This window comes from Enhydra lutris, unplaced genomic scaffold (assembly GCF_002288905.1).
Source record: "Enhydra lutris kenyoni isolate GAN:26980312 unplaced genomic scaffold, ASM228890v2 scaffoldscaffold40, whole genome shotgun sequence".
Classification (NCBI taxonomy): Eukaryota; Metazoa; Chordata; class Mammalia; order Carnivora; family Mustelidae; genus Enhydra; species Enhydra lutris.
The window spans coordinates 2,323,941-2,339,189 of record NW_019154124.1 but is presented as its reverse complement, the minus strand read 5'-3'; the positions used below and the strand labels follow the sequence as shown (position 1 = coordinate 2,339,189).

The 15,249-nt window shown below is 42.7% G+C and overlaps 1 protein-coding gene across 2 annotated transcripts in view; it reads left to right on the top strand.

The window, feature by feature from the left end:
- The window catches only part of LOC111155216 (HMG-box transcription factor 1), a 29,399-nt gene that overhangs the window by 12,984 nt on the left and 1,166 nt on the right, over nt 1-15,249 (top strand). For both annotated transcript variants that reach the window (XM_022515326.1, XM_022515327.1), the window contains exons 4-10: nt 560-698; nt 1,035-1,146; nt 1,241-1,353; nt 3,836-3,992; nt 4,709-4,853; nt 10,833-11,150; nt 14,078-14,219. In XM_022515326.1, the coding sequence (XP_022371034.1) occupies nt 560-698; nt 1,035-1,146; nt 1,241-1,353; nt 3,836-3,992; nt 4,709-4,853; nt 10,833-11,150; nt 14,078-14,219 (1,126 nt within the window). The remainder of the gene's footprint in view (nt 1-559; nt 699-1,034; nt 1,147-1,240; nt 1,354-3,835; nt 3,993-4,708; nt 4,854-10,832; nt 11,151-14,077; nt 14,220-15,249) is intronic.

Genomic DNA, 15,249 nt, shown 5'->3' with positions numbered 1-15,249 from the left:
TGCTTTTCCATATGTTTGTATCAGAAAACAAGAAATAGTGTCCGTTACAAGAAGTTGCAAATAAGCTGTTTTCTGCTATAATAAGTTGAAACGTTTTAGCTTCAGGTAGTTTATTTCATCTGCCTGGTGACAGGTGGTTGGTAGGTGGAGGGTTCCGCATTGGTCCCGTTCAGCTTAGATGCCCTGTTCATATCGACTGAGTCAAAATAGAGGAGAGAAATGGACAGGGAGCCCTGCACATGAGCCTTCATGAGTGAGGGTCTGCATGTTTGTGTCTACTTACTGATGTAAAAACGTCTGAATAAAGGAACAAATAATTTGGAATTTAAAAATACATGGCTAAATTTGAAAAAAGAATGGTACTTAGCATGTGTGAAGAAGGCTTGGGTAAGAAGTTAAGGAATAGTGTTCTACAAGTGAAATCTTGAAGTCTTTACTAGTGTTTTCCATAAGTGTCTTATATGTGTAAGTTGGTATTAGGAATATGAAGTTCTTTTCATCAAAAACAAAGATCTGTAAGGACCTCTGCTTTATGGTTAAAACTGCTCCCTTATTTTAGATCATCTCCTGTACACATCATAGCTACTAGCAAAAGTTTACATTCCTATGCACGCCCTCCACCCGTGTCCTCTTCTAAGAGCGAGCCAGCCTTCCCTCATCATCACTGGAAGGAGGAAACACCAGTCAGACACGAAAGGGTGAGTGTGTTCACGAGCATAAACTTTGACTTTGCACAACAGTTGAAATATGTTAACTTTCCTTTTCTCAGAAGTGCTTATGAAGCACGTACAGCTGGGAAATTGTCTCACTGTTCTAGCGATCGGGATTCCATTTTATGTTTGTTACCAGTGGGAACGTATGTTGAACCAAAACTTCCAAAAAGTTAGTTTTCAAAGGCATTTTTTTCCCTAAGTTTACAGTTTAAGTTATCCATTCAGGAGGGGAGAGAGAGAGAGCTGGAAGCCTTGAGATAAAGACAGATATTAACAGAATATGTTACAAAATAAAAAAGTTTCTGATGTTTCTCTCCATAGGCAAATAGTGAGTCAGAATCTGGCATTTTCTGCATGTCCTCCCTCTCCGATGATGATGATTTGGGCTGGTGCAATTCCTGGCCTTCAACTGCTTGGCACTGTTTTCTGAAAGGTGAAAGAATGCTTGAATTTTTATAGCTGACTTGTGTAGCACGCTAGGCACATACCTAATTTTTTTTTTTTTCTTTTTTTTACTTAAACTTCAGGGACACGACTGTGCTTTCATAAGGGAAGCAATAAGGAATGGCAGGATGTTGAAGATTTTGCTAGAACCGAAGGCTGTGATAATGAGGAGGATCTCCAAGTGGGCACTCACAAGGTGGATTTAAAATTTGTAAAACTTTTCCAAGTCTTTCAGAAGGCAACCTAGGCTCATTACTAATCTATAGGAGCATTCTCTGTTTACTTTCGTGCCCAAGTGACATCTTACATTTTAGGAAGAGGTTTTGTGACTCTGTGTTACGGCTCAGCCAGATGGAGTGCCGCAGTGACTTAAGGCTTACCTTTGTAATCATGCTTTCTTAGGTGGGAAAAAGATGTATTTCTTAGCTGTTTTTGTTTGTTCTGTGTTGGGGGAAACTAAACTGGCATTTAAAATAAAATGAACAAATGAACCAAGGCTTTTTCTTAGGTAATGTACAAAGGAGTTAATTCCCAAATGGATAATTGAGAGTTGATTATATTAAGTTACTTTCTAAATGATCTGATAAAATACTGGCATTTTTTAAGTTGATAAGCAAAAGCAATAGGTGGCAGCAGTCAGAGAAATGTCAGTTGGTATCTTTAAAATCTTAATTTTTGAAATCTCGAAACTCTCCATCTCCACTGTAGGCAGAGAAGTTGGGCATGTGAACTGTGCTTGTTTAAAATTCCTGTTTTGATCCTGCTGTTACTTACTGTTGAGTCTAGAGAGAAATAGTCCCGACTCAGCTGCCTTTCGGTTCCCCTCTTGTTGCTCTTCACTTGTGATGAAGTTTGTCTGGTCTGGCTTCGGCCTCTGCCATTCTGCTCAAATTGTCTCAGAGGTTCCTAGCTTCATTCTGATTTCTAGTGAGACTTCTTGCTTTGTTTGGCATCTTTGCAACTCAGTGAGTCGTCTTCTCTTGATTTGTGTAGCGTGGCAGGGATCCGGGTCCCTACTGTCACCGTCTTTGTGACTGGTGGCTTCTCTGCCCATGGTGCTGAGTGTGAGAGAAGGTTCTGCCCCTTGGCACTTCTTCACCATTTCCTATGTGCCCCTATGGTCAGCAGCAGCTCCTTGGTGGGCCTGTGGAAGGCGCTCTGTTGTTGGACATAGACCTGAGCTCTGGTTCTGGTTCTTCAGCAGCTGTGTGTGATCGATGTTGGGCGGACTATCAAGCCTGCTGCGTGTTGGCTTCCTGATCTGTAAAATGGGGCTGGATTCATTTGGGTGTCTCGTAACCCTAAGAATGAGAAGATTCTGTAATTTTTTTTAAACAAATATATGGCTGTAGCCTTCCCCCGCATGTTGGACATCTGCACGTGGCTATCAACCAGTCCTTTATGCTTGACTTGTTAGTATAACTGAGACTGGACCCACCTTTTTCTTCCCCTTCTTGGCCTCCTTTCCCTCCCTTCTTCTAAACATACTGTTAACCTTCTTGATTGGTAGATTAAAAACCAAGAAGTTGACTGTTCCTCTCCTCCATCCATAGTTAGCGGATCAGTTCTGTTTCCCTAAAGATGCTTTGCAGTTACCCTTCTCTCCTTTGTCACTTCTTCCTCCCGCTAGTGGAGGAACGGTTGTGCACTAAAGCTTGCCGGTGGCCTGTCGGTCTCCTTGGTTTCTCTGTGAATTTAAAGGTAGGGATCCTGTGTAGTTAATGTGTTTCCAGAACCTAGCACCTGGCATGTGCCCACTGCTCACATATTGGTTGAATTTAAATTTAGCCTGGTTCTACCACTACAGCCCTTGTCGAATAAGACTAATGGGTTTCTTTCCTCATGTCTTCAAAGAAATTGGATACCAGAGGCACCTTTTATTCTGCAGACTTTATATCATCTTCTTTTTTTTTTTTTTTTTTTTTTTAAGATTTTATTTATTTATTTGACAGAGAGAGATCACAAGTAGGCAGAGAGGCAGGCAGAGAGAGAGAGAGGGAAGCAGGCTCCCTGCCGAGCAGAGAGCCCGATGCGGGGCTCGATCCCAGGACCCTGGGATCATGACCTGAGCCGAAGGCAGAGGCTTAACCCACTGAGCCACCCAGGCGCCCCTTTATATCATCTTTTTAAAGTGGACCGTTGTTAGTAAAATACTTTCATTGACTTGCAGTACCCTCTCGAAGGAAGGTTTGGTCACTTCCCCTGTCCTTAAGACTCTTCACCTTACTAACTGGCCTCTCCTTCTTGGGCTTCTTTGCCTCACCTCTGAACTCGCCCGTATTTCTAGCAAATACTCAGCACTCTCCAGAGCAGGCACCAGTTTCAGCTGTTCCTGGCATTGAGGCACATTCTTCTACCTTCTGGGTTTCGTTCCTTTAAATCCCAGTTCCATGGGAGCCGAAAGCTCTTCCTAGTCTCTCTTGGAGTTTATACCTCCCTTCATTAAAGTCCATTAGCATCGTTTACACTTCACTTAAAGTGGTAATTCCAGTCTGCTTTACACGGTAGTGATTTATAGATGAGCCTTTCTTCATCACTGGGTGGAAAGCAAGGACCCTACAGGCAGGGATCCTGTCTTGTTTATTGTGACCTTTTCCACAGTCTTACATGTAATAGGAACTTCACTGTGTGTTGAATTAAAATTTGCCTGTTTGTTCACTCTATGCATGTATTTTCAGGGCTATGGTTCTGATGGTCTAAAGTTGTTATCACATGAAGAAAGTGTATCATTTGGCGAGTCTGTACTGAAGTTGACTTTTGATCCCGGTACAGTGGAAGATGGCTTACTTACTGTAGAGTGTAAGCTGGACCACCCTTTCTATGTTAAAAATAAAGGTAGGGCTTCAATTTGAATTTATAGTAACTTTTTAAAGAAAGCTTCTTAAATCTATAACTATGTCTTGTGTCACAATTCTTTGATGATTAAGAAAAAAAACTTGAAGGGCGAACTTCTTTCAAACTTCAGAGAACTACCACAGGAAGTGCCTTATCATAATACCTACTGATGTGTATGCGTTTTAGCAGGAGTTAGGCTGGGCTGTCCCTCCCATGGGTAGGAACTCTTAGACTCGCATAGCACACTATATAAGCAGCTCTCTGTTATCTTGGTATAGTTTGGGGAATGGAATGTTCCAGTAATTGCATTTTGGTTTAGGATTACCAGATATGCTATATATCTGAGTCACTTTTCTGAGATCTGTTATAACAACACCATGTTAAAAATGATAATTCAGAGGCAATATATTTCATGGTCTCAGTCATCATCATCTATCACTTACTATCTTGTAAATTGCTGGAAGTGCTGATTGATGAAATCAGTGTATTAATAAAATGCTGAATTAAACTAGTTTTGGAGAGCTTTTGCATTGCTTGAAGAAAATACTTGGACTTGCTTTTTGGCAAAGATAAAGGATATGTTAAAAATCTGGGACTTAACTAATAACTTTTTATTTTTAAGGCTCGGAAGTGATAGTTATATCGTAGAATAAATAATTAGGGTCCCTTCTGTCCATCTCTGTCCTTTATGTAACTGCTGTTTGATTTAATTTTAGGTTGGTCATCATTTTACCCAAGCTTGACTGTGGTACAGCATGGCATTCCATGTTGTGAAATTCATATTGGTGATGTATGTCTACCTCCTGGACACCCCGATGCCATTAATTTTGATGATTCAGGTGTTTTTGATACATTTAAAAGGTAACACTGGGTTTATTCTTTTTTTTTCTGTTAATTTTTACCTTTAATCTCTTTAATGATTGCTAAGTCAGATATTTAGGAGAGTAAACCTAAAAGATTTGAGAATTATAAAAGGACTACTTAGAGGAAGTATGTACATGATTAAATGAAAAAATAGGTAGTATAAAATAATAATTCAAGTGGAGCTTTTCACAGAGTAGTCATATAGGAAACCTAGGAGTTCATAAAATATTTGATATTAGATTAGGAAAAATACCATATGTTATGTGACCAAGAACTATAGAGATGAGTGTTTTGATAGTTATATATATAATAGTTATATGTATAAAAAATTGCTATATCCAGCCAGCTGTTTTCACCAGGCCACAAGTCTCCTAATAATGTTTTTTTTTTTGTAATTAATTGTTATCTTTTCTTAACTGTTTCTTTTAATATTCATTTCAACCAAGGGCATTAGTTGCATGAATTAACAAATAGTAAAAATAGTGAAAAATTGACATTTGGAAAATCTTAAAGAGGAAAGTGATTTTTCCTGAGAACAAAGTAAGTATGCAGGTGTCCTGACACTCAAGAAGGCTGATGTGATCAGCTGTGTTCAGTTTGTGTGCACCTTTTCTGGTTTTAGCACTGAAAGGTCCATGACCCTGGAAGCCCCTCAGGCCTGGGCACACTGGGGTCGTGAGTTACCTACACCTAGGGATTAACCAGAGAAAGTGTGTGTAGGTATCTGGGATTTTAAAACTCATTTTTTTCTTTAAGATAATTATTAAGTAGAGAATTCAGAATTCCTGCTGGCCTATAGGTTTTATTTCATTCATTTTAACATAATAAAACGTAATGTTAATAAAATACTTTTATTTCAAAAGGATATGTGAGGTATTGTTTTAAAAAAGCAACTAGCGCAGGCCCTGACATAGGTTATATGTTCAGTAAACATCTACAGATTGGAATCTAAATGCCATTTGATTATGTTCTTCATACATACTGTTCTAAAAATTATAGAGCGATGAGACAGTTTGAAGATCTGATACTCTAAACATTCTTAAGATTTTGGTAAGAATATTCTAGAGACACAGAAACTTTGGAAGATAATTTGGCTTTATTTTATAACACTGAATATCTATAATAGTTGTCCCTGGAGAAGTACATGTGCCCTAGAGAAGCAAATTCTCATAGACATGCACCAGGAGAGATGTGAGTAAGATCATAGCTGTGTTGCTCAGGATAGCAAAACCGTAGAAACAATGCATTACAGCAATTCAGCAGCTGCAGACACATACATAATGATGTAATCACACGACAGAATTATAAGTGGAAGAAGAATGAGCCATAGCCATACATTGTAAAACATGAATCAATTTTAGAAATAATGTTAAGTAAGATTAGTCTCAGAAATATGCATTATCATTACACTTTTTATGGAATCAGATGTTCTGTGGAAATACATCTAAGAGAATTATAAATCTAATTACATGTATGTAATTTTTACACAGTATATATAATCCACATTGTACAGTTAGGGATTCAGCGATGTAGGAGGGTGACTCATAGCATTTAGTTTGTAGTCACACTCATGCCTAAGATTTCTTACGGTGAAGGGATACAAAGCAAAATCACAAAAAGGCAAGGCACGTGGGGTGAAGTCTGGAGGAAGCCAGGCTTCCAGGACTTGTCTCCCAGGGGAGTCACACATGCGTGCATCTCTCTCTCTCTGCAGCGTGTGCTAACAGCGGGTAGGCCGGGGCGTCAGCCTGGGAAGCTGTTGGCCACTCTCGCCAGGGCTTTGCTGGGAGCTGGTCTCTTAGGCTGCCTCGGCCTTGCACGTACCGATTCCGGACTTTCAAAAGGAAAGCAGGTGTTTAGGGCAAACCATGTTGTTTGTACACACAGTTTAGGCACGATGAGCCACTCTTACCAGTTGTGGAATGATGAGAACTCTCCTTGAAATCCTAAGTCCAGATGCTGGTCGAGGGCCAGCCTTGCACGGATGCCCTCGAAGGGAGAGCAGTCTCCCCTGCTGTGTTAACTCTTCGCTGCGTAACAAGACTTTTACATGTTACGTGCTGATACAGTTGACGTATTAACATGATTGATGCTGCTGTAGTGTTTATATCTTGTGTTTATGAATTTTTTCTAATACCATACTGAAAAAGTAAGGGGATGATAAACCGTTCAGGAGAGTGGTTTTTTCTCTGGGGGATGGCAAATGTGGAACTTTAGTGAGAGAAATATTCTATTTCTTAATTAGTTTGTGGGTTTATGCATTTATTTGTACACTTTATAACATAAAAGTTCTATATATTTTTTATCTAGCCAGTGTTACATGGTGTAAAACTTTCCTTTAAGCGAAAAGGAACACTAGGCTAACGCACTCCCGCTTTGCCAAGATGGTAGGTTCCCATCACTTGGTCCCACTGAGCAGCAGTCACGCCTGAGATGACCTTGGACATTGGTCTCGTTTTGCTGTGGCGTGAAGCAGCATCGTCCCTTCTGCTCCTCATAAAGGAGTGGAAAATGGGCAGTTTGATCCAGGGGAAACCATGACAAAGTTGGGAAGCATGAAGTTGCCTACATTTTCCCTGTGGATTAGATTGACTTCGTGGGTTAAGGGAGGTGCTGCCTGGTGTAAGGAAGGCAAGAAGGGGAAGAACGGCAGGAAGAAGAAACCCTCATCTGAGAGGGAGCCCCAGGGTGAACTCCGGGGACTCTGGAGCTTTGGGGCCAGCTCTTAGGTCCTGCTGTACAGAGGACATTTGAGTAGATTTTAGCTTGGTAGGGACCAGAAGTCAGCACAGACGAGCTCTTAAACACAACTTCCAGTTCATTTGTGGAAAGGAAGCTTCGGAGAGCATGATTTGGAGAAGCCCGTTTGAGCCACAGAATTGAGGCCGGTCTTCTAGGCATCAGGCAGTTTTCAGAGTCACTTCTGACTCTGTGAAGTTGGCATTTCTGTTCCAGAGATAGAATTTAACAAACTTATCAGGAGCCGGTCTGTGCCCCCGGGGCTGTTACCTGAGGTAATCTGCGCCCAGTGAGATGACGTCTCCCTTTGCTGGGGGTGGAGATGGGGCACCGTTAAGGAGCTAAAACAGCCATTAGTGTCAGAACCAGGTTTCAAGTCTGTGTCATCCGAGGACTCCGAGTTTAGTGCTCTGTTTACCAGTCTAGGTTCCCACTGCAGTAGCAGTAGACACCGTAGTGCGTGCCTGCGGGGCGCGGGTCTCCGCTGAGTTCCGTGGACGCTGTTGTGGCCGCACAGCTGCGCGCTCTGTGCGAACGTTCCTCTCAGAGACGTTAACTGAGCGGGGCGCGTGGTTCGTGGCCCTCTGCCTGCCCAGACTCGCCGCTAGTCAGTGCAAGAGGTGGGGTTGAGCCCAGTTAAAATCCTACATTCTTAAGTTCTACGGTATTTACCTTCTCTGTCGTCAAATATTCGAGAAACCGGTCTGCCTGGCGTGGGGACCGAAGGTTTGGGAAGACAGGGTCCGCCTCTTGGCTTTCCGTCCAGAGTAGGAGCGGGCCCGGGGCTGTGTGTGGGCCGCGTGCACTGCGGGAGCGGCGGCGGCCCGCGCGGGACCAGAGCAGGGCTGCCTGCGCCCGCACCCCGGCTTGGCGCGGCTCCGCTGGGGAAGCGGGACTCGGTCGATGAACTGCGCAGCGGCCTGTGAAACCGGCTGTGAAATGATCATGTGGAGGGACGGGTCCGCGAGTGGCTAACAGACTGGCGGTTCACAGAGCTGCCCCTGCTGTGGGGATCTCCTTGCTCGAGTGACAGCTGGCGAGGCGGGCAGGGTGTTGCGGGGAGGCCGCAGGGAGAGTGCGGGCGGGGCTCCCCGTGGTGAGGCGCGCCCCGCTCTGGCTGTCGGCTGTCGGGCTGTCCTGATCTTCGAGGCTTGCTTTTAGACAGTCTGGGTCCTGTTTTAATGCTTTTGTGACATCAAAATCCAGAACTCTGTGGTTACATATTTCAGGCTAAGGACGTTGTATCCATAATGGAAACAGGGCAGGCTCCATTTGTACCACTAGATGGTAGAGTTTTCATATTTCAGTAGTTCATGAGCTTGCCTCAGAATTTTGTTAAATCTTTTGGTATTTCAAATTGTAATACTTCTTTTGGTGGAGATGAATCATTCCATGTCAGGTTCATTTATAATGCTTTTTAAATTTTGCTGTTTTTCTCAATTATATATGGGAGGGGCTTGAGGATAGCAAAATTGTTTCTTTGATGTAATCCTGACTGCTAAACATCGACCAGATGGTTTTGGAGTCATATTTACGTTGATTTCATGTGATACCTTAAAAAAAAAAACCCACAGGTGTGGTTGATAATTGGTAGGAGTCATTTTTATTGTGTGCAGTGAAAGGCATGGGCCGCGGGCGCTGCGCCCTCTCGGCCCTGTCTCTGGAATAATTCGTGATCTCCTGTTGCTTTACCTTTAGGCAGATACTTATTATTCCTGGAGTTAATATCAACCTGTTGTGATAGATTCCCAGAATTTCTGTTTCAGGAAGAGAGTGGGAGAGTAGGGGCTAGATTTAGAATAAAAGTTTTTTAAATTTTATTTATTTATTTGAACACAGAGAGGAAACACAAGCAGGGGGAGTGGGAGAGGGAGAAGCAGGCTTCCCGTGGAGCAGGGAGCCAGATGTGGGGCTCCATCCCAGGATCCTGGGATCATGATCTGAACTGAAGACAGACACTTAACGACTGAACCACCTAGGCAACCCTAGAAATAAAAAGTTTTCTGTTAAGAGAAGAGGTATAAGCACTGGGTGTTAACACATTTGGAACAAAAGAAATCTTGGACAGGTGTAATCTTTAGGTTGTCGTCTACATTAGCTCCACTTTTGAGGTAGTATTTTCAGTGAATCTGATTATCATCTGTTCACCTTGAGGTCACCCAGGGGCAAGGCGGAGCACCATGGTTTTGGTGAGGAAATCTAAGGGCTTTGGAGGTGGAAAGATGGGGGGCTGGATTTAGTAGCTGTGGGGTCTTGGGGTAAATAGTACTTGTTCCGTTCTTGGCCTGTTTTTTTATTTAAAGAGAGGCTAAGGATACTCGCTAAGTGAGCTTGTTGGGAAAATGAGAGAATATGGATAGCTGGTTTCCATGCCCACGTAAACTGAATATACCTGCCAAAATATGGAACTTGCCTGCTGAGTGCAAGTTCTCACTTCTAAGTTCTTAAACTGTGTTCTAGATGGATGGCCTTCAGGGGTGATGGATGTGTACATGACCGTCTTGATGTAAACAAACAAAATTTTAAGTTCCTTTAGCTGTATTCAACTGCTTTAAAAAAAAATTTTTTTTAAGATTTTATTTATTTGACAGAGATCACAAGTAGGCAGAGAGGCAGGCAGAGAGAGAGAGAGAGAGAGGGAAGCAGGCTCCCTGCTGCGCAGAGAGCCCAGTGTGGGGCCCTGTCCCAGGACCCCGGGATCATGACCTGAGCTGAAGGCAGAGGCTTAACCGAATGAGCCACCCAGGTGCCCCAGTGTTTTCAACCGCTTTTGACTGTCCTTCCCCCACACTTTGCCTTGTCTAGCAGCTAGTCCTCAGGCCTGGTACATGCCTGCTGCTCCATCTGAATTTTCTAGCTTTATTTAGACTTCTGTAGGCCAAGAAATCAGATTATCAAATTTGTCAAAAAGTGAATTTAAGCAATAATTAAGTGGGTTGTGTGGGATCTGGAGGAGGTACTTGCTATGGATAAAATGTGCAGATTATAACATTCTTGTGGGGGCTTGAAGTTTTCTTAACTTTTGTAGTCTCTGTAGATTTAAAAAATAGTAATTTTAGTCCGTGCAGATATAAGCTTTCAGCTTACAAGCAACTATCAGTGGTGAAGTGGTTAGAGTTGGGTAACATACACATTGACATTTCCAATCAGATGTTAAGGGTTTTGTTTTTGTTTTTTAATCATGTTTTTACAAACCAATTCAACTGAATTAAAACCATGTTAATACATTTTTTTTAGCTATGACTTCACACCTATGGATTCTTCTGCAGTCTATGTGTTAAGTAGTATGGCTCGTCAGCGTCGTGCATCTTTGTCTTGTGGAGGGCCTGGAGGTCAAGACTTTGCAAGATCTGGATTCAGTAAAAACTGTGGCTCACCAGGATCATCACAGCTCTCTTCCAATTCCTTGTATGCTAAAGCTGTCAAAACCCACAGCTCAGGGACTGTGAGTGCCACTTCTCCTAACAAGTGCAAAAGACCAATGAATGCCTTCATGCTTTTTGCCAAAAAATACAGAGTTGAATATACTCAGATGTATCCAGGGAAAGATAACAGGTAAAAAGAGTATTTCTGATTCTAATAATTAAAACTCAGTACAGTTTTACAGGAACTGGGGTAGTTAAGTAAACTTATCCTCCAAAAGTTTTTATTACTATTTAAAGATTTTTTTGACTTAGCATGAGAGAGGGGCACAGGGAGAAGCAGCAGCTGCCTCCCCACAGAGCAGGGAGCCCGATGCGGGGCTTGATCCCAGGACCCCTGGACCACGACCTGAGCCGAAGGCAGATGCTCAACTGACTGAGCCACCCAGGCGCCCCCCCCCAATAGTTTTTATTATTGAATTCATTTTCTTAGGTTGACTTTAAAAAGTTGGGAATTTTTAGGGTCATGGGTAAATATTTTATAATACCTGGAGAGAATTTGGGTTACCTAAGGATCTGCCTTCTAAAATAATATTAAATGTTGTTTGCCTGTTGGAAGTCACAGTTCTAACAACTGACTGTTCCATCTTTCTAGAACAGTTTCTTGTGTCAGATCTCAAGGATGTATTACAACTGTGTCATACTATGGAATGGGCAGGCAGTGGCAGTTTGGACAAATGTAGAAATCATTATAAACTGCCGAAGATGAAACTCAGAACCCAGGGATAAAACTGACTCCAGTCTTTTCCACTCTGTTTATACGCTTAGCTGATCTCTTAGTGTCCTCTACTCACTCCCTCTCACACCAGCCTAAATTCTTCCTTTATTTAAATTACTTCTTCCAGTTTCCCCAGTTCCCTGACAATCAAAACTACTGTTTTCCTTGATATCCTGAGAAAAGTCAAATGATTATCCACGTAAAACAACAGTTTTTTTGTTTTTTTTTTTTAAAGATTTTATTTATTTATTTGTCAGAGAGGGAGAGAGAGTGAGCACAGGCAGACAGAATGGCAGGCAGAGGCAGAGGGAGAAGCAGGCTCCCTGCCGAGCAAGGAGCCCGATGTGGGACTCGATCCCAGGACGCTGGGATCATGACCTGAGCCGAAGGCAGCTGCTTAACCAACTGAGCCACCCAGGCGTCCCAAAACAACAGTTTTGAACTCGAGGTTGAACGTCTCATGAGCTTAGCTGCTACATAGAGGGACAGGGAGTGGACATGGTTTCAGGTCAGCGTCACGATTCGGTGTCTGTAGAGGCCGTGAAACCCTCGCCATAGGACGGCTAGTTACGGCTGCCACTGCGCAGTTACAGATCTCTCTTGTAAGGAGAACTTCTAGGAGCTCTTCTGCGCACCTTTCAAATGCACAGCACAGTGGTACTGACCGCGGCCGCTGTTCGGCATCTGACGGCCCCACGACTGATTGACTGCACAACTGAAGTTTGTACCTTTTGACCCCCTTCATGCATTTCGTGCACACCCCACCCCCGGCCTCTGGCGGCTACCAGTCTCTTCTCACGAGCTACATTTTTAAGTATTTACATTTTAAAAAAGAAATGTCTCAAACCAAATGTACTTCTTAATTTTTTTAAGACTTTTAAAATTATTATTTATTTGATAGAGATCACAAGTAGGCAGAGAGGCACGCAGAGAGAGAGAGGAAGGGAAGCAGGCTCCCCGCTGAGCAGAGAGCCGGGCCGGATGCAGGGTTCAATCCCAGAACCGTGGGTTCATGACCTGAGCCGAAGGCAGAAGCCTTAACCCAGTGAGCCACCCAGGCGCCCCCCAAATGCACTTATCATTTGGGAATTGATACCTAACGTTTCTTACTGATTTTTTTAAAATTTTATTTATTTATTTATATGATAGAGACCACGAGTAGACAGGCAGGCAGAGAGGAAGGGAAGCAGGCTCCCGGCTGAGCAGAGAGCCCGATGTGGGGCTCGATCCCGGGACCCTGGGATCATGACCTGAGCCGAAGGCAGAGGCTTTAACCCACTGAGCCACCCAGGCGCCCCCGTTTCTTACTGATTTAACTGGTAAATGTATCAACCGTTATGTGGTACCTTTAACCCATTGTAAAAACTGGGTTTTATTTTGAGAAAGGAAGATGCAGTACAATGTTTAATTGCATCAGCCTACTGGGAAAACTACATACACATCTGTCCGTGTCCATATTCACTGCGTAGTGACTTTCTTGCTAAGCAGTAGAGCTGCGCTGCTGTTCTTCCGAGGCCCGGACGCCCCGCTCGAGCTTCCACGTCAGGCACTGAGCTCACTTGTATACACTTCGCGCAGCGTACGTGACTTTTGTGTCATGGCGTCCATGGTTTCTGCATGTTCTGGATGAGATTTAAACACTGGTTTTAGGAGCAGTTTAACAAATATAAATAGGAAATAGCTTCGGATTTCTATCATGATGTGTTTTATCCAGTTGGACTTCTTCCTTTGGAGTTTATCCTATTTCTTCCACTACGGAGCTCACCTAGGATTTAGTTGGCGTTGTGTTAGGAGAACAGTCCGGAGCGCATGGTTAATGCCTCCACATTTTCACTAGGGTTACAGGAATGAGTGAAACTCTGATCACAAATATTTGATGGGTTATGTATGAGCACAAACAGAAAGCTAAAATAGCTCTTAATACATTATGCTGCTGATACCGAACACTGCCTTGCTCTCTTAAGCATCTCTGAGAAAACCGACGTACACCACGGTAGAGCCAGTGGTAATTTAAACCATTTCACTGAAATACTTCACTTTTTTCTTTAAGCTCTGTAGGACACTGAATTTGTAGCCATTTTAGATGTTCTCTGACAACTGGAAGTACTGGCACTATTCCAGGAGGCTTTTAACTGCCAAGATTATGATGAATGGACCCATGGGACTGGGATTTTACTGGAAATGACTACTATAGCCTTGATCTTTTTCCTTCTCTCTGTTAGACAAGATTCTTGTCTTTTTTTCTTTTCACTTTTGACTATTTCTTTCTGAGGTAGCAGCACTGGACATGCGTCTTACAAGAAATTCTGGCCTTCAGCATCCTGTGCATGTTTATTTTACAGAGCCATAAGCGTGATCCTCGGCGACAGGTGGAAGAAAATGAAGAATGAAGAGAGAAGGATGTATACGTTAGAAGCAAAGGCTTTGGCTGAAGAACAAAAACGCCTAAATCCTGACTGTTGGAAAAGGAAAAGAACCAATTCAGTAGGTCTCAACAACTTGTTGCTCAAAAAGATCTTGACTTTTCCCCAAAACTGTACTGGTGTGTGGAACAATGCTTATAACCTTGAAAAAGTGGTATCGAGTCTCTTCTCAGCCTTTTTATACTTTGCAACCTAATGTTTTATACCATCCCATGAGGCAGGCTTCCTTTTTTTTTTTTTTTTTTTTAAATTATGAAGTGCCATTTATTCTTTAGCATGGAAAGTAGAAGTGTCTGGCATGCTTAAGAAGAATGTTTATCCAGAAACGTTGAGGTGGAAAAATAATTTTGGAATGGTAGTATTTTTAGTTGGGTTGAAAGTTGGGTATAACCAACTCAGTAGTATGCTACAAAATCTTTCTAATTTGGGGGTGACATGTCCCAGGAGCCTTTCTTTTCTAGGACACATTAACTTTCCTGGGGCCTTCTGACATTTGCACAGAATTTCTAGATTAAAAACCTCAGGAAGGAGAAGAAATAGGCCTAGGAAAACTCTACTAAATGAATTCACACCATAATAACACAGCCTTGGATGGAGCGGATTCTTAGAATGTTTGCATTACTAGGCTAGCAACTTTTGAGTCGTGTTTTTAGATTAATTCGAAAGAAAACTTCACATGATAGAACAGAGTGAGCTCAATTTGAAGTACCATTTAAAAATGAAGACGTCCTTCACAGCGGGAGGACTAGCCAAGGATGTCTTAACGTTCGTTTTGTGGAGCTACGCGTGTCTTTTTCAAGTAACATGCAGTTCACGATCGCGTACGTCGTCTATCAGGAATTTCTTGTTAAAGCAGCAGACGGTGGTCAGACTCCAGTAGAAGAGGGCGGCTCAGCCAGTTTTTTGAAGTTACTACCTTAGACTTGGGTGTGGTAGGACTTGGCCTGGATCGCCTTCCTTTGCTCCTCTTCCCTCTTCCTAACCCATCTCTTCTCACTGTTTTCATACATTTTCTGGATGCTTGAGCTGTTGGGTGTTACCACACTTTAAAAAAGAATTGTCCCATTTGAGAAAGTGATCTTTTTTTAAAA